This window comes from Dryobates pubescens, chromosome 38 (genome assembly GCF_014839835.1).
Source record: "Dryobates pubescens isolate bDryPub1 chromosome 38, bDryPub1.pri, whole genome shotgun sequence".
Classification (NCBI taxonomy): Eukaryota; Metazoa; Chordata; class Aves; order Piciformes; family Picidae; genus Dryobates; species Dryobates pubescens.
The window spans coordinates 2345700-2372692 of record NC_071649.1 but is presented as its reverse complement, the minus strand read 5'-3'; the positions used below and the strand labels follow the sequence as shown (position 1 = coordinate 2372692).

Sequence of the window (26993 nt, the reverse complement as noted above, 5' to 3'; positions counted from 1 at the left end):
AGCTTCCTGCTGCTTGATTCCCTTGGTCGTTGCCCTGCTGGTATTACTGGTGGTAAATGTTGTCATGACTCCTGTCTCTTGCAGCTTTGGAGATATGTTGTCCTTTACACTGACTGCATTTGTTGAGCTGATGGATCATGGGATTGTATCGTGGGATACATTCTCTGTGGCATTCATTAAAAAGGTAAAAATTTGTGATCAATGCTCTCTGTTCTCTACCAGTTTCAATTGTTTTTTGTTTTTTTCTTGAGGTGAGTCATATTTGGGTTTTATTTTTCCCCCCAGGTACGTGATTTAGGTCAAAAGGCACGTGAGAACGTGATTGAAGTGCTGTTTCAGACAATAAATACTTGCAGTTGCAAGATCTGGGGTGTCAATGGGAGTGAGGTGGGATAAACACTCTGTTAGGCTTATTACACAAGAAATTGTTTAATTACAGTGTGACCTCCCTGTGCAGATAGCGTGCAGGGAAAGCAAAAATGGATGTTTTGGCTTAATGTGAATTAAAATGAGTACTACCATGTTTCCTGGAAGCAAAAAACAGCACTGAAATGTTTGGGGCTATGGGAGGAAGAAAAACAGGTTAGTTCACCAATGAAATTAAGCTGATGCCCACTGGCCTGTATTAGGAATAGTGTGGCCAGCAGGAGCAGGGAGGTCATTGTGCCCCTGTACTCTGCATTCGTTAGGCCACACCTTGAGTACTGTGTCCAATTCTGGGCCCCTCAATTTAGGAAGGACATTGAGACACTTGAGCGTGTCCAGAGAAGGGCAACAAGGCTGGGGAGAGGCCTTGAGCACAGCCCTGTGAGGAGAGGCTGAGGGAGCTGGGGCTGTTTAGCCTGGAGAAGAGAAGGCTCAGGGGTGACCTCATTGCCCTCTACAACTACCTGAAAGGTGGTTGTAGCCAGGAGGGGGTTGGTCTCTTCTCCCAGGCAACCAGCACCAGAACAAGGGGACACAGTCTCAAGCTGTGCCAGGGGAGGTTTAGACTCGAGGTGAGGAAAGAGTTCTTCACTGAGCGAGTCGTTCGTCATTGGAATGGGCTGCCCAGGGAGGTGGTGGAGTCACCGTCCCTGGAGGTGTTCAAGAGGGGATTGGATGTGGCACTTGGTGCCATGGTCTAGTCGTGAGGTCCGTTGGAACAGGTTGGACTTGATGATCCTTGGGGTCTCTTCCAACCTTAGTTATACTGTGATACTGTGAGTTTATTGAATTGAATTCTGGTCCCTCCTGAATCTTGCAGAAATTAAGCCGATGCCCAACCTTTGTTGCCAGAAAAATCAGTTAGGAAGAGTATTAGATATTAAAACTCACTTACATCATAGGATGGTTTGGGTTGGAAGGCACCTCCTAAGCTCATCCAGACAAACTGCCTTGCAGTCAGCAGGGACATCCTCCACTATTGAGCAGCAACTTTACAATACAAAATATCTTCTGGCACAGTTCTAAAATGTATTTGCTTCCTTGTAAGACAAGGAATAACTAATCCTTGATGCAAAGGTACCAAAACGTGCCCCTCCTGAATCTTGCAGTTGAAGTCTGTGGTTTTGAACCAGAACTTTCCATGATTGATAACATTTCTTTTCTTTTCCTACCTGGACAAAAGCAGCAGAAACAGGGCAGTACCCTTTAAATACAGAGATGTAACACATTTCAGAGAGGAAAAAACACAACCTGTCACTGATTTAATCCTTGTCGTTTACTGTGGGGAACTTTCCTCCTCCCACCCCCACTCCTTTACAAAGAGTTTTCAAACCAGATTCAACTCAGAATTTATCAAAGTTGAAGTGCATTTGCACAGGTTCAACAGATCAGAGTTGCTTCCTGAAAACGATGTCAGAAGCAGTAAGGGAACAAATATAACCCATGGCAAAGATACTTTCATTTTAATAGAGCATGTCAGAACTAAGACTTTTGAGTTTGGTTGCAGAATTGCTACCACCCAAGGAAAGCACAAATTTACCTTTGTTGCCAGAAAAATCAGTTAGGAAGAGCATTAGATATTAAAACTCACTTACATCATAGGATGGTTTGGGTTGGAAGGGACCTCCTAAGCTCATCCAGTCCAACTGCCTTGCAGTCAGCAGGGACATCCTCCACTAGATCAGGTTGCTCAGAACCCTGTCAAGTTTCACCTTGAATGTCTCCAGGGATGGGGCCCCAACCACCTCTTTCTCCTCGTTCTCTCTTTCTCTCTCTGTCTTTACTGTTATTCTTTGTAGCCAATCTTGCTCACTGAATTAATGAGATCCAAGGCCAAGCCCAGAGTGATGTATTTGCTAGGGTAGCCTACTAAGAAGTGTATAACAAAACTTGTTTAAATGAGTTAAAATCTATCTGTTCTGTTAGTGACTCAAAATGGTTCTCTCTGACCTTCCCAACACCTTTGTTGCTCTGTGAGTTTTAAAGTGACTGCAGAGGGAAGTGCTGTTTGCACCCTCATCTCTCCTGTCTAGCACTTCCATTGGTGTCCCTGGAAAGTGACTCCCTTGAGAAATATAAAAGACACAAACAAAAGCATTTGCATAAAGTGACTTGGGGATGTAGCTCAGTGGTAGAGCGCACGCTTCGCATGTGTGAGGTCCCAGGTTCAATCCCTGGCATCTCCAGAGGCTTTCATTTCTGGTGGTGTTCAAGAGGGGATTGGATGTGGCACTTGGTGCCATGGTTTAGTCATGAGGTTTGTGGTGACAGGTTGGACTTGATGATCTTTGAGGTCTCTTCCAACCTTGGTGATTCTGTGTGATAAAGTGCCAGTGAAAACCCAGACGGGCCAGCAAAAACTGAGGGACAAGAAAAGGGCCAAGGAGAAGAAGAGGGCAGTTAGGAGAGGAATCACAGAATCAACCAGGTTGGAAAAGACCTCAGAGATCATCAAGTCCAACCTATTACCTAACACCTAACACCTCCTGACTAAATAAACCCTGGTACCATGTGCCACATCCAATCCCCTCTTGAACACCTCCAGGGATGGTGACTCCACCACCTCCCTGGGCAGCACATCCCAATGGCCAATCTCTCTTGCTGGGAAGAACGTTCTCCTCCCCTCCAGCCTAAACCTCCCCTGGCACAGCTTGAGATGGTGTCCTCTTTTTCTGCTGCTGGTTGCCTAGGAGAAGAGACCAACCCCCACCTGGCTACAACCTCCCTTCAGGGAGTTGTAGAGAGCAATAAGCAATAGAAGGACTAAGAATGACAGAAAGAGGAAAGTGGCATAGATGTGTCCTGACTTGCCACACAGTTGGGAGGCAGCACAGCAGAGCCCTCAATGGAGCTCAGCAGGTAGGAGGCAAACCTCAAGGACCACCTTTGGACCCTATCTTTCTGGTGACAATCAACATCTTTCTTCTCACTTGCTTCTCTGATCTCCACTTCTGACAGGCCACTTGAGGTTGCTGATGGGCTTGCTCAAGTGCTTGACAGGATGGATAAGGGAGCATTGATAAGCTTTTGCTAGCTGAGGGGGAACTTTGCATCAAGTGCTTCTGCCCTTTGAAGCTCTTTCATCTTAAATGGAAGCCAAACTGGAACGGAGAGGAATTAATCTGAACTTTTTTTTTCTTGAATACTTTTCTAACTTAAAATGTAGAAGCCAGAGGAGACCTCAAGGGGAGAGGAGACCTCTAGCTGCTTCTAATGACTAAGTGCATGGTGTTGGATGCAGTCTCCCTCCCATCCTTTGGGTACACAAAGTCTGCTATACCAACTGCTGCAAATCAGAATTGATGCTTTCAAGAAGAGCTTTGTTCCTTAAGGGAAAATAGGATCATTGGGGGGAAAAAAAATCTTTGTTCTGATGTGCAGGAATCTCTCAAGACCTTGTTCTTGCTCATGACAGTAAAGTTTATTTCCAGCTGTGATTGGTTGAAATTGCCCTCCAACTCATTTGGAGAACTTCCCCCCCAAAATGGAATTGCCAGACCAGCTCAGTTTGGGATGGAAGCAAATGAAGCTCTAGTTACAAGCAAAGCTAACATCTAGAGATAGGAAATGCAAGGAATTAGGTACAAAATATACACTATATGTACTCTCTATGTATACTCTCTCTCTACATATATATACTCCCTGTCTCTCTATATATATTCTCTCTCTCTATATATATATTCTCTCTCTATATATATATTCTCTATATATATTCTCTCTATATATATATATTCTCTCTATATATATATATTCTCTCTATATATATATATATTCTCTCTATATATATATTCTCTCTCTATATATAGTCTCTCTATATATATTCTCTTTCTATATATATATTCTCTCTCTATATATATTCTCTATATATATATATTCTCTATATATTCTCTCTATATATATGTAATCTCTATATATTCTCTCTCTATGTATGTTCTCTCTCTCTCTCTCTATATATATATATTATCTTTTATATATATACACACACTATATATATATGTGTATACATATCTACAATTTATAAACAACAGAGAAACTCCTCAGACCCCTCTGAGTGTATCCAGGGTCCCTGTTCACCTCCTCCCCTACTCCCTCCCTCCTCCTCATTACCTCACCCATTAGTCAAAACAGAGATACCCCTGGCAAGGCCATGAGAAGAGAGAGAGAAAGTTGCAAGCAGGAATAGAATAGACCAGGTTGGAAGAGAAGCACCAGAAGAAGAGAGCAAGAACTCTATGCCTTTACTCTGTATCCCATTAGCAACCCTATGAATTCTATAGACCTTAGCATTATTTTCCTACTACATCCAATGGTAATTCACTTTTCTTTCAGTCTTTGCAGTCAGTTGCCCCTGCAAACTGTAACACCAGCTTCCATAGTTGCCTGAAGGATTTGGATGCCCAGCACTTAGAAAATGTCACATGGTAGTTGGCTCTCAAAATGCACTCTACAAACGTGGTACTCCCATCTTCAGTCCCTGCAAGAGGAGAAACTTTGTGGAGATGGTTAAAAACAGCTCTCAGAATTATTTCTGTGCAATTGCTGTTTCATAACTGTGATGCAGAGACTTAACCTTGAAGAATTGTTTACTCTGCCTTCTAAAACAGCCCGTGCAGGCAAAGGGAGTGGCAGCATGGGAAATATCCCTCTGTCAGCTGGGCTTCTGTGTGGCCAAGTGCAGCTCCAGTTCCTTACTTGACAACGAGATGCACGCTTCAGCATGAAAACAGAACCTGGAGAGATTTTTTTGGGGGGGGTCTACATTTCTGGCATCAGAATGAGCCAGGCAGTGAACAAAACACTGCCCAGAAAATCAGATCTGTTTCCCTCACTATTCTTTCCTCTGTGCTTCTTAATGGTGGCAATAGTTTTGGGGTGGGGGGTTGTGCTTTATTTTGTGGGGGTTTGGTTGGTTGCTTTGCTTTGGGTTTTCTTTGTTTGTTTGTTTAGGGTTTGGGGTGGGTTTTTTTTGGGGGGTGGGGTGGAGGAATTTGTTGGTTGCTTTGCAGGTTTTCTTTTGGTGGTGGTTGTTTTTTAGTTTGGGTTTCTTTTGGTCTATTTGTTTTTTGGTGTATTTTTTTGTATACTTCTTTGTTTTTCTTTGTGTTTGGGGTTTTTTTGCCTTTGTTGTTTGGTGGGGGGTTTTTTTGGGTGAGTTTTGGTCCTTTTTTCCCTTACTGATTTTTTTTCTTGCATTTATTTTAAGGGGTGTGTTAGTTTTGGGTTGTTGTGGGGGGTTTTTTTGGGTGGGTTTTGGTTCTTTTTTCCTTTACTGATTTTTTTTCTTCCATTTATTTTGGGGGATGTATTTGTTTTGGGTTGGGGTTTTTTTGGGTGGGTTTTGGTCCTTTTTTCCCTTACTGATTTTTTTTCCTTCAATTTATTTTCAGGGGTGTGGTTTTTTTGGGTTGTTTTGGGGTTTTTTTGGTGGGTTTTGGTTTTTTCTTCCTTTTATTTTGGGGGATGTGTTTGTTTTGGGTTGTTGTGGGGTTTTTTTGGGTGGGTTTTGGTTCTTTTTTCCTTTACTGATTTTTTTTCCTTCCATTTATTTTGGGGGATGTGTTTGTTTTGGGTTGGTTTTTTTTGGGTGGGTTTTGGTCCTTTTTTCCCTTACTGATTTTTTTCCCTTCCATTTATTTTGGGGGATGTGTTTGGTTTGGGTTGGGTTTTTTTGGATGGGTTTTGGTTCGTTTTTTTCTTACTGATTTTTCTTCTTCAATTTTTTTTCAGGGGTGTGTTTGTTTTGGGTTTTTTTTTGCTGGGTTTTGGGTTTTTTCTTCCTTTTATTTTGGGGGATGTGTTTCTTTTTGGTTGTTGTGGGGTTTTTTGTGGTGGGTTTTGGTCCTTTTTTCCCTTATTGATTTTTTTTCTTCCATTTATTTTCAGGAGTGTGTTTGTTTTGGGTTGTTTTGGGGTTTTTTGGGTGGGTTTTGATTTTTTCTTCCATTTATTTTGGGGAATGTGTTTGGTTTGGGTTGTTTTGGGGTTTTCTTGGTGGGTTTTGGTTTTTTTCTTCCATTTTTTGGGGGGGATGTGTTTGTTTTGGGGGATGTGTTTGTTTTGGGTTGTTGTGGGCTTTTTTTGTTGGGTTTTGATTTTTTTCTTCCATTTATTTTGGGGAATGTGTTTGGTTTGGGTTGTTTTGGGGTTTTTTTGGTGGGTTTTGGTTTTTTTCTTCCATGTTTTGGGGTGGATGTGTTTGTTTTGGGGGATGTGTTTGTTTTGGGTTGTTTTGGGGTTTTTTTGGTGGGTTTTGGGTTTTTCTTCCATGTATTTTGGGGAATGTGTTTGTTTTGGGTTGTTTTGGGGTTTTTTTGTTGGGTTTTGGTTTTTTTCTTCCATGTATTTTGGGGGGATGTGTTTGGTTTGAGTTGTTTTGGGGGTTTTTTTTGTGGGTTTTGGGTTTTTCTTCCATGTATTTTGGGGAATGTGTTTGTTTTGGGTTGTTTTGGGGTTTTTTTGTTGGGTTTTGGTTTTTTTCTTCCATTTATTTGGGGGGATGTGTTTGGTTTGGGTTGGGGTTTTTTTGGGGGGGTAGTGTAGGTTTTGGTTGTTTTTTTTCTTTGTCCTCACTAATTTTTTTTTCCCTTCCATTTATTTTGAGATTTTAACTTTTGAATTCTCTGCTGGGCTTGAAGTGATGCTGTGAAATAGGAGCAGAACTCAGATGATGTAGTTTAGATTGCACAGGTTTCTTTTCCCCCCCTCCCTTCATGTGTTTTAACTCCAGCTTCAGCAGAGCACTGCAGCTGAATACGTAAAGGGCTTTCCAGTTCTTAATTCCCCTTGATATCAGCTGGAAGTTAAGCCCCCAGCCACTTCTTTTGTATATGGCCTTATGTATCCTGATGGGATTATGCAGCTATTAAGGCTACAGGTATTCCACTGGAAAAAGCCAGTTCTATCCTCAGTGAGATGCAGCCATGTTGAGAGGCTTTCATGTGCAAGTGCAGAATGATGAAGTTGCTTATTTCTGGAGGAGAGCTTGTATCTCTGTGAGCCTGAATTTATTTTTATCATCAGAATTTTTCTGATAAATGAATGCAGGATAATTTTTTGACTGTTGAAAGCCTCCCCCCTGCATGTGGTGCTCAGTAAGCAGGGAACAGCAAATAACAGGGATTTGAACTCCTACTGATTCGTGTCCCTTCTCAAGAAGGGACTGTTTCCCCCCACATCCAGTATGGTAATACCATTTCTTTTCAATCTAAATTTGCTCTCCCTGGAACTGGCATACCTTATTTATCAGGGTAGGCAAGCCTATTATTTCTGGCCAGACTTGCTGCTGTCTGTGTATGAATATGCATAGCTTGAATACAGAATTAACCAGGTTGGAAAAGACCTTTGAGATCCATCGAGTCTGACCTATCACCCAACACCATCTAATCAACTTAACCATGGCACCAAGTGCCTCATCCAGTCTCTTCTTAAACACTTCCAGTGATGGTGACTCCAGCACCTCCCTGGGCAGCACATTCCAATGGCCAATCTCTCTTTCTGGGAAGAACTTCTTCCTAACATCCAGCCTAACCCTCCCCTGGCACAGCTTGAGACTGTGTCTTCTCATTCTGTCACAAGTTGTTCTAACCATCAGCTTCCTGATCATAATGGTATCCCTGCAGCCTGACTGTCTTATGGCATGCAGGTTACCTCACAGATGTTTTGCATGTGTGTTTAGTGTGTTTAATTTATAAACACATGAGCCAGCTGGGTATGATGGGTTTGGGTTTGTGATTAAAAGACAGTATGGTCCAGGATCAGAAAAATGAATACATCTGAGGCAGCCTGTCCTGCACTGGGGTTGTAGTTATCTATGTTGTTGAATTTCTGCAGCCCCTGTTATGAACATGTCCTGGTGAAGCATGTACAGTGCCACTTGAAATATCATGGGAAGGAGCTGCTGCACCAAGATTCATTCATACATATCAGGGCTTCTAAGGAGGATGGTGACAGCAGTCTGACTAGTTGGGACACAGTCTGAACGTAGAATCATAGTAGAATTGTGCTCACAGCTACATCCAGCCTGGCCTTCAACGCCTCCAGGGATGAGGCTTCCACCACCTGCCTGGGCAACCTGTGCCAGTCTCTCACCACCCTCATGGGGAACAACTTCTTCCTAACATCCAATCTGAATCTACTCATTTCTGGTTTTGCTCCATTCCCCCCAATCCTATCACTCCCTGACACCCTCAAAAGTCCCTCCCCAGCTTTCTTGTAGCCCCCTTCAGATCCTGGAAGGCCACAGCTAGGTCTCCTGGGAGCCTTCTCTTCTCCAGACTGAACAACCCCAACTCCCTCAGTCTGTCTTCATAGGATGCTGTGTCCCGCATGGGTGCCTGTTGACTGAGGCATGCAGAGCATGTTTGGCTTATTGCATGATCAGTGCAGGCTTTGTCTCTGCATGCAGACAGTGTCTGTATCAATGTCCTTCTGGACTTCTGGCAGCTCTGGCTGCAATTGCATCAAAACACAACTGGATTGCCATTAAGAGAAGTATTGGATTACCATTAAGAGAGGTGGGTTAGGACGATGCTGCTGAGATAAAGCTTGTTCCTCAGCACAATGTGCATCACATACTAATCATGTAAGTATTGCTTGGGCTCAGGACTTGCAGGCAGCAAATACTGGAAGTGCAGAGCAGTTTTCTAGACCGAGTTGCTTTTCTCTTCCTTTTCTCTGTGCAGGCATGGGCTGATTCTGTATTTTTTGTAAAGTCAATTTGTATTTCCCAAACTGAGTTATATTCAGCATAATGTGTTCCTGCTGTGGTAAGGCAAGCCAAGTAGCACAGAAAACAACAGTGCTGCAGTAGAAGAAGAAAAGTCCTGTCCATCTTTCCTTGTCTGCAACCAAAGTTGCAGAAAGGGCTGTTTACTCAGAATCATAGAATCAACAAGGTTGGAAAAGACCTCAGAGATCAAGTCCAACCTATCACCCAACACCTCCTGAGTACAAAACCATGGCTCCAAGTGCCACATCCAAGCCTTTTTTGAACACCTCCAGGGATGGTGACTCCACCACCTCCCTGGGCAGCACATTCCAATGGCAAATTACTCTTTCTGGGAAGAACTTTCTCCTCCCCTTCAGCCTAAACCTCCCCTGGCACAGCTTGAGACTGTGTCCTCTTGTTCTGGTGCTGCTTGCCTGGGAGAAGAGACCTACCCCCACCTGGCTACAACCTCCCTTCAGGGAGTTGGAGAGAGCAAGGTGGTCTCCCCTGAGCCTCCTCTTCTCCAGGCTAAACAACCCCAGCTCCCTCAGTTTTGCTCCTGGGGAACTCCTCAGGGATGTCACAAGCGTAGAGCACTGCTGTTGTCTGTGTGTCAGTATTTAACTGTACAGGCAGCTGGGCAGCTTTTGTAAGTGTAGCAAATGCCTTTCTCTTTCCAAAAGCAAGAGGATGCCAAGGCCTAAGCAAGCATGCAGGTTCAGAAACAACCTAATCCCATTAGTGGCTTGTAGCAGAGTACTGTAGAAGCGAGTGTGCTTGGAATTTTTTCTGGAAGCAACACATCAGACTTGAATCAGGACCACTGCAGGCTGTTGCCTGGCTGCAAAGAGCAAATAACTGTGGTCACACAACGCTGCTTCTGTCTCTGCTGGTTTCGGTGCGTTCAAGGAGAGCCCAGGTGGTTCTCTTTCCCTTCATCAGCAGAAGGTCAGCTGCTTCTCAGGCAGGTAGGGCTGTGGGATAGGCAGAGTGTGGAAGAGCACACAGTGACACATAGAATTGTGGAATTGTTAGGGTTGGAAGGGACCTCAAATATCATTTAGTTAGAATCCCCCTGCAATGGGCAGGGATGCCTCACACCACCACAGGTTGCTCATCCAGTCTAGCCTAAAAACCTCCAGGGATGAGGCTTCCACCACCTCCCTGGGCAACCTGTGCCAGTCTCTCACCACCCTCATGGGGAAGAGCTTCTTCCTCTAAATCTTCCTTCCTCTAACTTTGTTCCATTCCCCCCAGTCCTATCACTACCCAACATCCTAAAATGTCCCTCCCCAGCTTTCTTGTAGGTCCCCTTCAGGGACTGGAAGACTGTGCTGGCTGTGCAGAGGAGTGCACAGCATCTCATTGCCATACTGCAAAAAAAAAGCAGCAGCAGATTCAGAGCTGGTTGTAATTAACTTGCCATTTGTTTGCAGCAGCTTGCAGTAAATTCAAGGCCATTACTGCAGGAGCACTTCGGGAGACCAGACTCTAGGCAGAGTTACAGAACCACTTGTGATGATAAATGATCATTAATAGAGTTTTAATTTGTAGCTTGGAGAGAGTTGTTGGTAACAGCAAAGTGGGGGAAAACAAAAGTGGGAGTAGGTTTTGCCAGAGAGCTTGATCTCAGTGTCTCTTTTGAAACCTTTAGCTGGGGCACAGATATCTGTGTAGAGAAAAGTGGCTGCACAGATTTCTCCCGGAGGGAACGAGAAGTGTTCTCCTTCTTGTTTCTAAAGCTTTCCTCACACACACAATCTACCTGTTCTAATTCTTTAATGATGATTTATCATCTCCCTAGTGCCACCCTGAATGCACATTTCAGTGCTGTGGGTGCTGGCATACATCTGCGGTGATTTGTGCCAGCGGAAGATTCTGTGCCGCTCTGTCCTTTGAAGTTAGCTGCAGGGTTTGCTTTTAGGTATTCACTGCTACCTGGCTTGTGGACAAGGCTACTTTTGTTCTAAGGGCTTTCTGAGCCGTGCCCACGTTTTCCTTTGTGCCCTTTCCCTGCAGTGATGCAAAGCTGTCAATCCTCTGCGTGTTTGTGTTTGCAGATAGCAAGCTACGTGAACAAGTTTGCCTCCGACATCTCCATCCTGCAGCGCTCGCTCGCCATCCTGGAATCCATGGTGCTCAACAGCCACGACCTCTACCAGAAAGTGGCACAGGAGATCACAATTGGGCAGCTAATCCCACACCTGCAGGGGTGAGTGTCTTCACCCACCTGATACAGTGGGGGTTTTGGTTCTCTCTTCCAAATAAGCACAGCATCTGGGGAAGGAAGAGAAGAGCACTATTAAAACTGACAGACTCCTGTGTGCCCCCTGCAGCCACTGGAAGTGTCTGGCTGAATGGTAACCAACTTTCTGGAGTTGCTTGATCATTGATTTCTTTATTAGTTTTATTTTTCTTGGTTTTTTTTTTTTTCCCTTTTGCTTAATCCAGGCTAAGATACCTGTGTATTTGGAAGTGGGGAATGGGTCAGAGAAAGATAGGGCTGTCAGGGTTGGAAGGAACCTCAAGGATCAGCCAGGTCTAACCCCCCTGCCATGGGCAGGGACACCTCACACTACAGCAGGTTGCTCACAGCCACATCCAGCCTGGCTAAAAAAACCTCCAGGGATGAGGCTTCCACAACCTCCCTGGGCAACCTGTGCCAGTCTCTCACCACCCTCATGGGGAACAACTTCTTCCTGATGTCTAATCTAAATCTCCCCTCCTCTAGCTTGAATCCATTCCCCCCAGTCCTATCACTCCCTGACACCCTCAAAAGTCCCTCCCCAGCTTTCTTGTAGCCCCCTTCAGATACTGGAAGGCCACAATAAGGTCTCCTTGAAGCCTTCCCTTCTGAACAGCCCCAACTCCCTCAGTCTGTCCTCATAGGAGAGGTGTTCCAGCACTCTGATCACAGAATGTTAGGGGTTGGAAGAGACCTCAAAAGATCATGTAGTCCAACCCCCCTGCCTGGTCATCCTCAGAAAACAAAGAGAAGAGTAATAAAATGCTGAACTCCAGCAGCATACAGATGGGGTTGGTTTGCTTGCCAGCCCTTGGGAATCTTGCAAGACAAAAGTTGGTCAGCTTTTGCTGAAGGTGTATTTGAGAAGAGAGAGGCTTTTTTCTTAAACGGCAATGTGTGGAGGTTAAAAGGATGGAAACTACCTCTTTTAGTGTAGGCTAATGTATTGTGTATAGTTCTGCTTGGGGTGTAGGCTAATAGCTATGTTTGCCTCCCAGCTGAGACGTTTTGCACTCACCTGAAAACCTTTTAATACCAGCAAGTCCATTTCCAGAACCCTTGAGAGAAGATTCCTCCCTCCACCTCAGTCCGCTGGGCCTCTGGCAGAAGCTGACTGCATGAGGCTTTGCCATGGTTGTTGGAGGGTCAATGGCACTTCAAGGGTGTGGTTCATTCCACCTTTCTTGAATGTTGAGTCTCCCTCTGGAATGTCTTGTCTCTCTTAATGACAGAGGCAACCTAGTCATGACCAAATCTGACTGAGTACCTAACTTTCACATGGTTAACATGAAATGCAAGCAGTCCCTCCACTTCTACTTGAAGTAGTGAGACTGGAAGGATTTTCTACAGCTGTATGTGTGTTCATTCTCCTCTCTCATGTCTATAATTTTGTTCCAAACAGGACAGACCAAGAGATCCAGACATACACCATTGCAGTAATAAATGCACTTTTCCTCAAAGCACCAGATGATAAGAGGCAGGTAAGTTGCTGGGGCTTGTGTGTCTGTAGGAACAGTGTGTCATGTTCATACCTGCAGTTGCCCCACTCACACTTTTCCTGTAGTTAATTCAGAATGAAACTTGGTGGTTTGTGCTGGCATATCACAGGATGTTAGGGCTTGGAAGGGACCCAAAGAGATCTTCCAGCCCAACCCCCCTGTCAGAGCAGGACCAGAGAATCCAGCACAGGTCACACAGGAACACATCCAGACAGGGCTGGAAAGGCTCCAGAGGAGACTCCACAACCTCTCTGGGCAGCCTGCTCCAGGGCTCTGTGACCCTCACAGTGAAGAAGTTCCTCCTGGTATTGAGGTGGAACCTCCTGTGCTGGAGTTTCCATTCATTGTCCTTTGTCCTATCCCAGGGTCTGTCCCTGTCCCTTCCTTCCTGACCTCAGATATTGATAGACATTGGTTGGATCCCCTCTCAGTCTTCTCCAGACTCAACAGCCTGAGGTCTCTCAGCCTCTCCTCCCCAGGCAGTGCTGCAGTCCCTTCAGCATCCTTATAGCCCTCCCTTGGACTCTCTCCAGCAAATATCTATCCTTCTTGAACTGAGGAGCCCAGAACTGGATGCAGTATTCCACATGGAGCCTCACCAGGGCAGAGTAGAGGGGGAGGAGAACCTCCCTGGATCTGCTGGACACACTCCTCTTAATGGACCCCAGGATCCCATTGGCCTTCTTGGCCCCCAGGGCACATTGCTGTCCCATGCAGATCTTGCTGCCCACCAGGACTCCCAGGTCCTTCTCCAGCAGGCTGCTCTCCATCATCCATCTTAATAGAGCTACCTCCATCTCACACCAATATTAGCAGGGATCAAGAATTCTTTTAAGCTTTTGTGGTTCCCAGTAACCTCACATGAACCATATTGACTGTGGCTGGCTGTAGTATTTATTGTACTGAACTGCTTGCCAGCACAGCTTGTAAAACCAAGCTATTTTTTAGTAAACTGTTTCCCCTCCAGATTTTTTTGAGGGGGGGTGAGGGGGAAAATGTGTTCCTTTTGAAAATGGAAATCTCTTGCCTTGCATTTCATGATTTTGGTAGTCTGCTATTTTAAGTTAACTTCGGTGCCAGAGATCAGAAGCCTCAAGAGGAAACATTTCAAGACTGGTAGCTGCTGTGCAATGAGGATGGAATGTGTGTTATGAACTAGATAGCCTTTTGCATGCTTCTGGAGTCATTAGCCTGTGTCAGAGCAGATTTAGTCATTTACCTATTTAACATTTCTGTCAGGAGGCACACAGTGATGGTAACTCTTCGTGGTGATGCACTGATAGTGCCCAGAACAATGTCACTGAGAGCTGCTGATCACTGTTGGCAAGGACTCCCCTGAGATTTATTTATGCTTTTAAGTGCTGGAGATTGTTTAAGCAAACATCAAAGCCACGCTGGCTAACTCTTTCTTACTATTTTATCTTCAAACCATGGTTTAATTAAGAAAAAAAAGCTGCTTTTTGTCCCATTCCTTTTTCCTTTCTTCTCCAGTGCTGTTTTCAGCTATTAAAGGAGGAAGACACCTAATGAACAACACTGGAATGAAATCTTACTTTCAGTTTTGCCATAAATCTGTGATAAGGTCCTTGTAAGAAACCCAGGGGCTTCACTTCTTACATTTGTAGGTAGTTGCCGCTGCTTATGGTCCTGTGAAAAGTAGGCTTTGGTCATATTTGAAGTTGAGACAGTGTCAGAGGTAGGTGAGACTTCAGTGTTAAGCCAGTGGCCATGTGTTCCTGAAGAGCACAATACCAGAGGGTATTCCCATATTCATTCATATGACTACTTTCATTTATTCATGTGAAAATAGGAATGTTTCCAGTCAGGGAAACTGTATTTCACCAGCAGGGGAACATCTAAGTGAGGCCGGCAGGAAACTGTATGGACTTTACCAGTAGCACTTGCTGCTGGGACACAAATCTCTTAGCCATCTCTTATCATCATCAGGAGATCATAGAATGGGCTGGGCTGGAATGGAACTTCAAAGCTCATCCAGTCCAAATTCCTCTGCAGTCAGCAGGGACATCCACCACTAGATCAGGTTGCCCAGAGCCCTGTTGAGCCTTACCTTGAACATTCATCTCCCAGGATGGGAGCTCAACCACCTCCCTGGGCACCCTGTTCCAGTGTTCCGCCTCCTCCTGGTGCAGAACTTGTTCCTCACATCCAAGATTATGATCTGATTTGTCTTGAGGACTGATAGCTCTGACACTAGCAGAAGATTTCCTTCAGCTGTTAATAGCCTATAATAAGCAGTCAGAATCTTATCTCTCTTGATATCTCTCTTGATATCTCTCTTGATATCTCTCTTGATATCTCTCTTGATATCTCTCTTGATATCTCTCTTGATATCTCTCTTGATATCTCTCTTGATATCTCTCTTGATATCTCTCTTGATATCTCTCTTGTAGCTAATTAGTAAACTTCAAAGGTTTGTGTCCATAAGCTTCAAGACAGGGCTAACTGCTACCATTCACTGAATTCTGTCTTTCCAAGACAATGAACCGAGGTGATGCAGTCTCCTGTACTTATCTGATGGGGACTGCTCCCAAGTTAAGGTTCAGCACCACCACAAACATGGTGAGAGGTGAGAAACTTTTAGGCTGGATTAGGTTAGGCTGAATGTGAGGAAGAAGTTCTTCATAGAAAGAGAGATTGGCCATTGGAATGTGCTGCCCAGGGAGGTGGTGGAGTCACCATCCCTGGAGATGTTGAGGAAGAGCCTGGCTGAGGCACTTGGTGCCATGGTTTAGTTGATGAGATGGTGTTGGGTGATAGGTTGGACTTGATGATCTCAAAGGTCTTTTCCAACCTGGTCTGGTTCGGTTCGGTTCGGTTCTGTTCTGTTCTATTCTATTCTATTCTATTCTATTCTATTCTATTCTATTCTATTCTATTCTATTCTATTCTATTCTATTCTATTCTATTCTATTCTATTCTATTCTATTCTATTCTATTCTATTCTATTCTTCTAAACTGCACCAAACCCCTCACACAACTCTAGGAGTTTTGACACCCTCTCTGTTGCCCTCTTACAGGGACTGGCATGATCTGGCTGACTGTGGAGCAATTAAGGAAAGGACTGAAATTGGTGCTGGTATCTGCATTACTTCCCCTCTCTTCCCCTCTCTCCCCTTCCCTTTTCCTATTTCTGTAATGCAAAAAGCCAGGAGGTTCAAGATTTTTCTTCTTCTAATGAGGACTCCCTGGTTGCTTTCCTTCCTCTCCTGCTACCAGGGACCAAATCATCTCGAGAAAACTCTTTTTTTGTTAAATGATTATTTTTTAAAGTCTTTATCAGCAAAGAGCATTGAATCTGTACTGGGAATGTTCAGAAGACTTTTTTGGGGGCAATTATCTGCATTTTTTTGCAGAGAGATGTTGCTATGGGAAATGAGATAGCAAATTCTCTTGAATAATTCTTCTCTGTCTCTCCAATCCTTATTTTAGAAGAGGCAGCACATCTGCTGCCAATAGCCACACAGCCTTCCTGAAGACATAAGTGGATTGTGATGCAGTAATTGCTTTTTGGGCATTCTTGTTGTTCCTATCAATTTCTGGTCCCATGACCAGGAGAAAAAACCAAACCCAAACCAAAAAGCCATAAAACCTCACAGCAATAAGCCAGTAACAGCTTTTTAAATTGCAGGTGTAAGGAGGAAGTGACAATGTGATAATCCTCTCCAAAAAGTAAAAGAAGATAATTCCTTTATTTCTTTTGCCTTGAATGCAGCAAAGGCTACCTCATGTCCTTTACAAAGTGTCTTATCTTCTGGCAGTGGATATACAGCACCAGCAAGCCTGCTCCCTGTCAGGTGAATTTTAGCATGTGCCTGGCACTCCCCCTGCAGCTCAGCTCTGCATTTCCAGGAGCACTGGCATTGTCTGCATCACTCATTCCTTGCTTGTCACCTGCAGTTGAAACCTACTCAGCCAGAAGTGGCTTAAAAACTAAAGCTGGGTTTCCCTCTTCTTCGGTCCCTTCTTCCTTCCTTCCTGTTCCCACGTTGAGTTGCAGCAGCTTTCATGTGGCATAAAGAAAGCAGTCAACATCCATGACTGCCTCCTGCCTCACTGTTAGAATTGTCTTCTTTTTGCAAGCAAGCTCTGCCTTGCTTTATTTACATTGTGTGTTTGGGGGTTGGTTGGTCGTTTTCCTGCAGCCATGTTCTTATCAAAAAATCATAGAATGGTCTGGCTTGGAGGAGAACTTTAAAAGTCATGTAGTTCAACTCCTCTGTAGTGAGCAGGGACAGAGAATCATAGAATCAACCAGGTTGGAAAAGACCCCAGAGATCATCAAGTCCAACCTAGAAATCCCCCATTTCTTTCTTTTTAGCTTCTACTGCAGTTTGCCCAAGCCAGGGATGCTGCAGAGCATCAGTGCTGCACAGGAAAGGCAAAGTTTCCCTGTTGGTCATGGAGCAGCACAGCTTCTCTGTTGCTGACTGCTACAGAGAGTGGTCATTGAAGTGTGGAGAAGGCTAAAAGGTTTATGAAAACAGAGCCTCCACATACAGTGTCTTAGATTCAGCAGAGTAGATCATAGAACCATAGAATCAATAAGGTTGGAAAAGACCTCAGAGATCATCGAGTCCAACCTAGTACCTAACACCTCCTGACAACTAAACCATGGCTCCAAGTGCCACATCCAATCCCCTCTTGAACACCTCCAGGGATGGTGACTCCACCACCTCCCTGGGCAGCACATTCCAATGGCCAATCTCTCTCTCTCTGGGAAGAACTTTCTCCTCACCTCCAGCCTAAACTTCCCCTGGCTCAGCTTGAGACTGTGTCCTCTTGTTCTGGTGCTGGTTGCCTGGGAGAGGAGACCAACCCCCACCTGGCTGCGGCCTCCCTTCAGGTAGTTGTAGAGAGCAATAAGGTCTCCCCTGAGCCTCCTCTTCTCCAGCTAAACAACCTCAGCTCCCTCAGCCTCTCCTCATAGTGCAACTTCATTTAGATCAGGTTGCTCAGAGCCCTGTCCAATCTGACCTGGAATGTTTCCAGAGATGGGGCTTCTACCACCTTCCTGTGCAACCATCCTCAGTGTAAAACACTTCTCCCTTCTATCTGGTCTAATTCTCCCCTCTTTTAGTTTAGAACCATCACCCCTTGTCCTGTCACAACAGAGTCTGTAAAAAAGCATTGTCCCCATCATTCTTTATAGGCTTCCATTCCTCTTTTGTGTATCACTCACAGTTTTCATGTTTTCTAGTTTCTTTTTTGTTCTATAAAGGTAACCTGTATATACTCCACATTACTCTCTAACTCTGCCAAAGATCAGCAAGATTCTTTTGAAATCAATTTCTCCTGAAAGTGAACAGTACTTTTGATAGGGTGCCAACAGCAAAGAATCTCTGGGTGTCCTCACCATGCCCTTAAGCATGTTGTCAGTGTCATCTGTTGTGCTGGATTATGAAGGGCTGTGAGAGAATCACAGAATGGTTTAGTTTGGAAGGGACTTAAGAAATCACCTACTCCCACATTCCCACCATGGGCTGGGATAACTCTCAGCTAGACTCAGCTGCTCAAGGCTTCATCTAGCCTGGCCTTGAGCACCCCCAGGGAGGAGGGAGCCACAACCTCCCTGGGCAGCCTGTTCGAGAATCTCACCACCCTCCTACTGAAGAACTTCTTCCTCAGCTCCAGTCTAACCCTGCTCTCCCTCAGCTTCAAATCATTCCCCCTTTTCCTCTCTCTAGACACCCTGATGAAAAGTTCCTCTGCAGCCTTCCTGTAGGATTCCTTCAGGTATTGGAAGGCAGCTCTGAGATCATCCCCCAGTGTCTTCTCTTCTCCAGGCTGAACACCCCCAGCTCCCTCAGCCTATCCTCATAGCAGAGCTGCTCCAACCCTGGGATCATCTTTGTGGCCTCCTCTGGACTCACTCCAACAGCTCTGTGTCGTCCTCCTTCTGCTGGGGACACCAGAACTGAAGGCAGGATTGGAGGTGGGGTCTCAGCAGAGCAGAGTCAAGGGGCAGAATCCCCTCTCTTGCCCTGCTGGCCACACTCCTCCTGATGCAGCCCAGGACAGGATTTGCCTCCTGGGCTGCCCGAGGGCACTGCCAGCTCATGGTGAGCTTCTCACCAATCAATGCACCAAAGCTCTTTCTTCAGAGCTACTCTCAACCCACTCTGCACCCAGCCTGAGCCGTGTTTCCAATCAGTGGTCTATTAATTCCAAACATTGCTCCTTTGTGTACATATCAACAGTGTCTAAATGGCAGTGTGCAATATGCTACCAAATCATTAGACAGCACACTTTGAAAAGGAGAATTTGAAAATGATGGCATGATGATAATTGCTGCAAGTTGTGTGCATTGCATATGCTAAGCATATGTCCACACACACACACAGAGATGTATTTCTGTATTGCTGGGAGAGTTCATGGGGCTTAAAAATGTTGTCTACACTTGTAGGTATGGTTAAGATTAGAGGCTGGAGTCTGATCTGTATGTAAATATAGAATGTTCTACACCTACTTATAAAATACACCCAACCCCTTCTTTGAGGGGGAAGGTTAATAATGAACAAGCTTTTGTAAATCCTTTTTAACCTATGGAGACCACTTCTGAGATCTTCTACTGCTCATCTTAGATCAACAAAGTCTTTTCTTTGCCCTTTACTTTCAGAGCAATCTTACCATGACCTCCAAAGTAATGCACACAAACATATAGCTGGTGCCCTGCTTCGCTTCAGGAATAGAATAGAATTGAATTAACCAGGTTGAAAGAGACCTTTGAGATCATCCAGTCCAACCTAGCACCCAACACCATCTCATCAACTCAACCATGGCACAAATCACCCCATCCGGGGCCTTCCTAAACACCTCCAGTGATGGGGACTCCACCACCTCCCTGGGCAGCACATTCCAATGGCCAATCTCTCTTGCTGGGAAGAATTTCTTCCTCACCTCCAGCCTAAACCTCCCCTGGCACAGCTTGAGACTGTGTCCTCTTGTTCTGTGCTGCTTGCCTGGGAGAAGAGACCAACCCCTTCCTGGCTACAGCCTCCCTTCAGGGAGTTGTAGAGAGCAAGAAGGTCTCCCCTGAGCCTCCTCTTCTCCAGGCTAAGCAACCCCAGCTCCCTCAGCCTCTCCTCACAGGGCTGTGCTCCAGATCCCTCCCCAGCCTCGTTGCCCTTCTCTGGATACGTTCAAGTGTCTCAACATCTTTCCTAAACTGAGGAGTCCAGAACTGGACAGAGGACTCAAGGTGTGGCCTAACCAGTGCTGAGCACAGGGCAGAATGACTTCCCTGCTCCTGCTGGCCACACTATTGCTGATGCAGGTCAGGATGCCATTGGCCTTTGGCCACCTGGGCACACTGTTGGCTCAAATAAGCACTGCACAGACTTTAGGCTATTTTAAAGTCAATGTTCTTCTAGGTATGGCACTAAAATACCTAATTCTGGATAATTCATTTGTGGTTTTGGGGTTTTTTTTTTGTCAAATTCATAGGAAATGGCAAACATTCTGGCACAAAAGCAGCTTCGCTCCATCATCCTAACTGTAAGTATATACTTTTTAAGGCTATTTTTCACTGGTAGAGAGAGAAGATTGCTGCAGCTTTGCTGTTCATATGTTTTACTTTAATATGTTTCAATTGCATTTCTATCTGGAGGGGCTTTGTGGTCTGTAATGTACAGGACAAAGGTTTGGCTGTTTTGAACAGATTCAAAAGGGATTATCAGGAAGGGTATTGTCCTAGTCCCAGCCTCCCTTTGGGTAGTTGTAGAGAGCAAGAAGGTCTCCCCTGAGCCTCCTCTTCCCCAGGCTAAGCAACCCTAGCTCCCTCAGCCTCTCCTCACAGGACTGTGCTCCAGACCCCTCCCCAGCCTCCTTGCCCTTCTCTGGACATGTTCCTTACATGTGCTCTGCTGCATTTAGTGACCTGGGTCTGTTTCCCACTTGGTGTTTCGTTGTTTTAGGCACAGCAGGGATTTTCAAACTGCCCAGCAGTTTGGTGTCTGTTTTCCAATTGGGATAATTCTGCATGTGTGTGATGTTGTATGCTGATGGAGCTAAGTGTGGGGTATTGTATGCTAATGTATGCCAAGCAGCCAAGCAGAAGGGAGTTACCTGGTAAAGGTGTGATGTTGACTGCTGCAGCAGTAACCCTTGTTGTTACCAGGGCTACTGTGTTTGCTGATCGTGTTTGCAGCCTCAGTGCTTCTCTGCTCAGCCAGTTGCTCCTAAGTATTTTCTTAATACACTCTTTGGTTTGTTTGTTTGTTCTAATACAGAGCTCTAATGCTCTTGGTATGCTCTTGGTAAGCTTTTTTTTTCTTCAGAGTGACTTCTCAAAGTGACTTTTTTTTCTTCATGGCACTTCTACACACATACACAGGCTCTATCTAGTGGCTGGAAGGAGAAAGCTTTGGTGCATCAACACTGTAACATCCTGTCCCTTAAATTTACTTGCATTGCACCTATAGCATTAGTCCTAATTAGATTTTCTTCTTTGTTTTCTGGTGTTTACATAGACTATTGCATAGCAAACACATGCCTACAGAAATGGAGACAGCACAGCTGATACAATTTTCTTATCAGCTGGTGTTCACCAGGGTGCCTTTTCCTTTGCAGCACGTTATCAGGGCACAGAGGGCCATCAACAATGAAATGGCACACCAGCTTTATGTTCTGCAAGTGCTTACCTTCAACCTTCTGGAAGACAGAATGATGACAAAAATGGATCCACAGGATCAGGTAAGCAACTAGCATGATGTGGTCAGACCAGGGAGAGGACAGCTGCTCATTGCAGTATCACAGTACATTAGAGGTTGGAAGGGACCTGAAAAGGTCCAACCCCCCCTGCCAGAGCAGGATCACCCAGGGGAGTCTGTACAGGAGTGCATCCAGGTGGGTTTGGAAAGTCTCCAGAGAAGGAGACTTCACAACATCTCTGGGAAAGTCTCCAGAGAAGGAGACTTCACAACATCTCTGGGCAGCCTGCTCCAGGGCTGTGTAAAGCCCCTTAGAATCATAGAATTGTCAGGGTTGGAAGGGACCTCAAGGAAGATCCAGTTCCAACCCCCCTGCCATGGCCAGGGACACCTCACACTACAGCAGCTTGCTCACAGCCACATCCAGCCTGGCTGCAAAAATCTCCAGGGATGAGGCTGCCACCACCTCCCTGGGCAACCTGTGCCAGTCTCTCACCACCCTCATGGGGAACAACTCCTTCCTAATATCCAATCTGAATCTACCCATTTCCAGTTTTGCTCCATTCCCCCCAGTCCTATCTCTCCCTGACACCCTCAAAAGTCCCTCCCCAGCTTTCTTGTAGCCCCCTTCAGATACTGGGAGGCCACAATTAGGTCTCCTTGGAGCCTTCTCTTCTTCAGACTCAACAACCACAACTCCCTCAGTCTGTCCTCACAGCAGAGCAGCTCCAGCCCTCTGCTCATCCTCCTGGCCCTTTTCTGGATACCTTCAGGAACCTCCAGATCCTTCCTGTAATAGAGGCTCCAGAACTGGACACAGTACTCCAGGTAGTTCTCCTTCATGGAGGAGAAGACAGTGCTAGGAACCCGTAGAACATTCGGTCGTAGAATCATTCATTCATTCTTATTTTGTTTCCTCTCTCTGTGGAGCTGGTTTGTATCTTCTGGTTGGTAGAAGATGTGCTGGTGTGGTGGTTTTCATGTTGGGGGGGAAACTTCAACCCACCACAGCTGGCTTTTGTAATCCTTGTGCAAAAAGTGCAACAAACCAACCAGGCCTTCCTCCTTAGCATTCAGTTCCATGAACTGAATTTGGTGTCATCCTGCACTAAAAACCAGAGTTGGTTTCTTTTGTGTGCTTCTCACGAGCAACAGAGTTGTATGGCCCCTACTTCTGTAAGGGTTAAGTGAATGTTTTAATGGGAATGATCTGGTATCCTAAAGTTTAAGCTTATTTGTGTCAAAATAGACCCCAGTTCTGTTTCTGGGAACATATATGTATATAACATGCAGAGCTACAGGCTGGGGTCTGAGTGGCTGGAGAGCTCCCAAACAGAGAGGGACCTGGGGGTGCTTATTGACAGCTGCCTAAACATGAGCCAGCAGTGTGCCCAGGTGGCCAAGAGGGCCAATGGCATCCTGGCCTGCATTAGGAATAGTGTGGCCAGCAGGAGCAGGGAAGTCATTGTGCCCCTGTACTCAGCATTGGTTAGGCCACACCTTGAGTCCTGTGTCCAGTTCTGGGCCCCTCAGTTTAAGAAGGACATCGAGACACTTGAACGTGTCCAGAGAAGGGCAACAAGGCTGGGGAGAGGCCTTGAGCACAGCCCTGTGAGGAGAGGCTGAGGGAGCTGGGATTGTTTAGCCTGGAGAAGAGGAGGCTCAGGGGAGACCTCATTGCCCTCCACAACTACGTGAAAAGTGGTTGTAGCCAGGAAGGGGTTGGTCTCTTCTCCCAGGCAAGCAGCACCAGAACAAGGGGACACAGTCTCAAGCTGCACCAGGGGAAGTTTAAGCTTGAGGTGAGGAGAAAGTTCTTCACGGAGAGAGTCATTCGTCATTGGAATGTGCTGCCCAGGGAGGTGGTGGAGTCACCGTCCCTGGAGGTGTTCAAGAGGGGATTGGATGTGGCACTTGGTGCCATGGTCTAGTCATGAGGTCTGTGGTGACAGGTTGGACTTGATGATCTTTGAGGTCTCTTCCAACCTTAGTGATACTGTGATACTGTGTGATGTAGTAGGTATTAATTTGCTTGTTGCTCACTGTGTCCAAACACCAGCTTTGATGTTGTTCATTATGCAAAAGAAGAGGCACTAAGAGGTTCAAGTTTGACTGCAGAGTCAATGAGCCATAGAGGAGATGTGGGTTTGTTTCTTTATCTTCTGTTGCCTTTTTTTTTCCTTTAGGCCCTGAAGAGACCTGATTTCATTTTTCAAGTAGGAGTTGTGTTAAGGCTTACTGATGGTTTGGAGAAGAGGAGGTGGGGAGAGCAAGACTGTTGCCTGCTGTAGGATTTTACTGTTCCTGTTTCCTAAAGCTGAAGCAGGAAAGTTTGGCTCTCAGTTTGACACACAGTGAACTAGAGCCTGTTTCTCTAGAGGGTGACTAATGCAGTGCTGTGAATATTGATGATGGGGTGGTTATCACTCCCTTGAGGCATTTCTACTGATCCCTGTGTTGCTTATTCCTGCTCTAGCAAAAAATGGACAGTTACCAAAAGGAATGCAGAGTGCTGAGCCATTTGGTGTTTAGCCAGCCAAGTGCTTAAGTACCAGCTTAATTAGAAATGTCTGTGATCTCTTGGCTGCTGCTTCTGTATTTTAACCACAGGCATGAAATCCAAGCCTGTACTTAGTGGTTTTGCTAACATGAGGCCAGCTTCTGGAAGTCAGCACTTAAGCATCTGCATGGGAACCCCGCACATGTGAGGTCTCTGGGAAATTAGAGCCACAAAGTCATCCTTGCTGACTGTCTCTTTGGGTATGAAGTAGGGAACTCAAAGCAAGAAAGGCTGGGTAGCGGAGAGGACACAGTGTTTTGAATAGCTGTTATGGTATTGATGAAGTGAGAGGTAGTATTTCAACCCATCTTGTTTTTCACCTTCTTTTCCTGTAGGCTCAACGAGATATCATCTTTGAGCTCCGCAGAATTGCCTTCGATGCCGAATCCGAGCCTAACAGCAGCAGCGGCAGCATGGAGAAGCGCAAATCCATGTACACTCGGGACTACAAGAAGCTTGGATTCATTGTGAGTATTGCTGTGTGCTGCTAATACTGCAAATGGGTGAGTGCCCATGCTCTAGTACATCTTGTAATCACTCACAGAACATCAGAGGTAGGAAGGGACCTCCAGAGATCATCCAGTCCAACCCCCCTGCCAGAGCAGCGGCACCCAGGGCAGGCTGCACAGGAATGCATCCAGGTGGGGTTGGGAAGTCTCCAGAGAAGGAGACTCCATAACCTCTCTGGGCAGCCTGCTCCAGGGCTCTGTCACCCTCACTGGAAAGAAGTTTCTCCTCATGTTGAGGTGAAATCTTCTATGTTCAAGTTTGAACCTGTTGTTCCTTGTCTTATTACTGTGCACACCACCCAACAGAGCTTGACCCCCTCCACTTGCCCTGCACCCCTCAGCTATTGATAGACACTGATCAGATCCCCTCTCAGCCTTCTCTTCTCCAGACTAAACAGCACCAGGGCTCTCAGTCTCTCTTCACTGGGGGGATGCTCAAGTCCTCTAATCATCCTTGTGACTCTCCCTTGGACTCTCCACTTCTCTCACTTGGTCTAATTTCTTGAGCTGATTAGTTGCTTCTTCCAAGGGGAAGATTAAAACCACATCTAGCTATCTGGACTGCTTGTTCTCTTTCTCCATGTGAAATGCAAGAATCCTGTTCATTTTTTCTCAGCCACATCCAAAAAGCTTTGCCCCACTACAAATGTCTTGTCAACAAGAGACAAAGTCCAGACATGCTTTCAGAAGTTTGCAGCATCATTTGTAAAATGACAATAGTTAGGAACCACAGTCAAGGAAACCACAAGGCTTCTTCAGATGGTTGTGATGACCTGTGTGAAGTTTGTTATGGACAAAGAGATTGATAGTTGATTAGATAGTGTTGGGTGATAGGTTGGACTTGATGATGGGTTTGATGGGTGGAGCACTAGATGGATAAAGAACTGGCTTGATGGCCGCGCCCAAAGAGTGGCTGTCAATGGGTCCATGTCCCAGTGGAGGCCAGGGACAAGCAGAGTCCCTCAGGGATCAGTCCTGGGACCAGTCTTGTTCAACATCTTTGTCAGTGCCATGGACAGTGGCAGTGAGTGCACGTTCAGCAAGTTTGCTGATGACACCAAGCTGTGTGGTGCAGCAGACACGCTGGAGGGAAGGGATGCCATCCAGAGGGACCTGGACAGGCTGGAGAGGTGGGCACAAGCCAACCTCATGAGGTTCAACAAGACCAAGGGCAGGGTCCTGCATCTGGGTGGAGGCAACCCCAGGCACAAATCCAGGCTGGGCAGGGACTGGCTGGAAAGCAGCCCTGAGGAGAGGGACTTGGGGGTGCTGGTGGAGGAGAAGCTCAACATGAGCTCTCAGTGTGCACTTGCAGCCCAGAAAGCCAATCAGAGCCTGGGCTGCATCAAGAGAAGTGTGGCCAGCAGGGCAAGGGAGGTGATTCTCCCCCTCTACTCAGCTCTGCTGAGACCCCACCTGGAGTACTGCCTCCAGTTCTGGAGCCCCTATTACAAGAGGGATATGGAGGTACTGGAAGGTGTCCAGAGAAGGGCCATGAGGATGATCAGAGGGCTGGAGCACCTCTCCTGTGAGGACAGACTGAAGGAGTTGGGGCTGTTGAGTCTGGAGAAGAGAAGGCTCTGAGGTGTCCTAATTGTGGCCTTGCAGTATCTGCAGGGGGCTACAAGAAGGCTGGGGAGGGACTGCTCAGGATCTCAGGCAGTGATAGGACTAGGGGGAATGGAATGAAGCTGGAGGTGGGGAGATTGAGGCTGGAGGTGAGGAGGAAGTTCTTCCCCATGAGAGTGGTGAAGCCCTGGAATGGGTTGTCCAGGGAGGTGGTTGGGGCCCTGTCCCTGGAGGTGTTTAAGCCCAGGCTGGATGAGGCTGTGGCCAGCCTGATCTAGTGTGGGGTGTCCCTGCCCATGGCAGGGGGGTTGGAACTAGATGATCCTTATGGTCCCTTCCAACCCTGATACTATGATCTCAAAGGTCTCTTCCAACCTGGTTAGTTCTGTTCTGTTCTATTCTCAGATGAGACAGTTTTGAGGAGATTTATTAAAATGCTGATGAATGCTAAAAGAAAGATGATTTAGTTTAGGAGATCTAAGGTATGCTGCAGCCTACTGAATTATTTTCTGAGTTAATTGTGAATTAAATAGCATGGAATCCTGCCTTTTTTTTTTGGTGGTCTTCTGCACCATTTCAAATTCTCTGTAAACTTCCAAAGAGTGATGTTATTCAGTGTTAGAGGTATTTAAAAGATAAAGCCACGTCACACTTGCGATGGTAAAATTGGTCCTAAAATTCAGGGAAATGCCCAGGCACAAATCCAGGCTGGGTGCAGAGTGGGTTGAGAGTAGCTCTGAAGAAAGAGCCTTGGCTGCATTGATTGATGAGAAGCTCACCATGAGCTGGCAGTGCCCTCATGCAGCCCA

The 26993-nt window shown here is 45.9% G+C and overlaps 1 protein-coding gene and 1 non-coding gene across 4 annotated transcripts in view; both read left to right on the top strand.

Moving 5' to 3' along the window:
- The window catches only part of ELMO1 (engulfment and cell motility 1), a 372993-nt gene that overhangs the window by 142432 nt on the left and 203568 nt on the right, over positions 1–26993 (top strand). For all 3 annotated transcript variants that reach the window (XM_054177076.1, XM_054177077.1, XM_054177078.1), the window contains 6 exons: positions 85–184; positions 11194–11345; positions 12781–12859; positions 20342–20392; positions 21467–21589; positions 24442–24573. In XM_054177076.1, coding sequence (XP_054033051.1) covers positions 85–184; positions 11194–11345; positions 12781–12859; positions 20342–20392; positions 21467–21589; positions 24442–24573 — 637 coding nt within the window. The remainder of the gene's footprint in view (positions 1–84; positions 185–11193; positions 11346–12780; positions 12860–20341; positions 20393–21466; positions 21590–24441; positions 24574–26993) is intronic.
- TRNAA-CGC (transfer RNA alanine (anticodon CGC)) lies at positions 2541–2612 on the top strand. Its single transcript has one exon. It is a non-coding gene; the product is annotated as a tRNA-Ala (tRNA).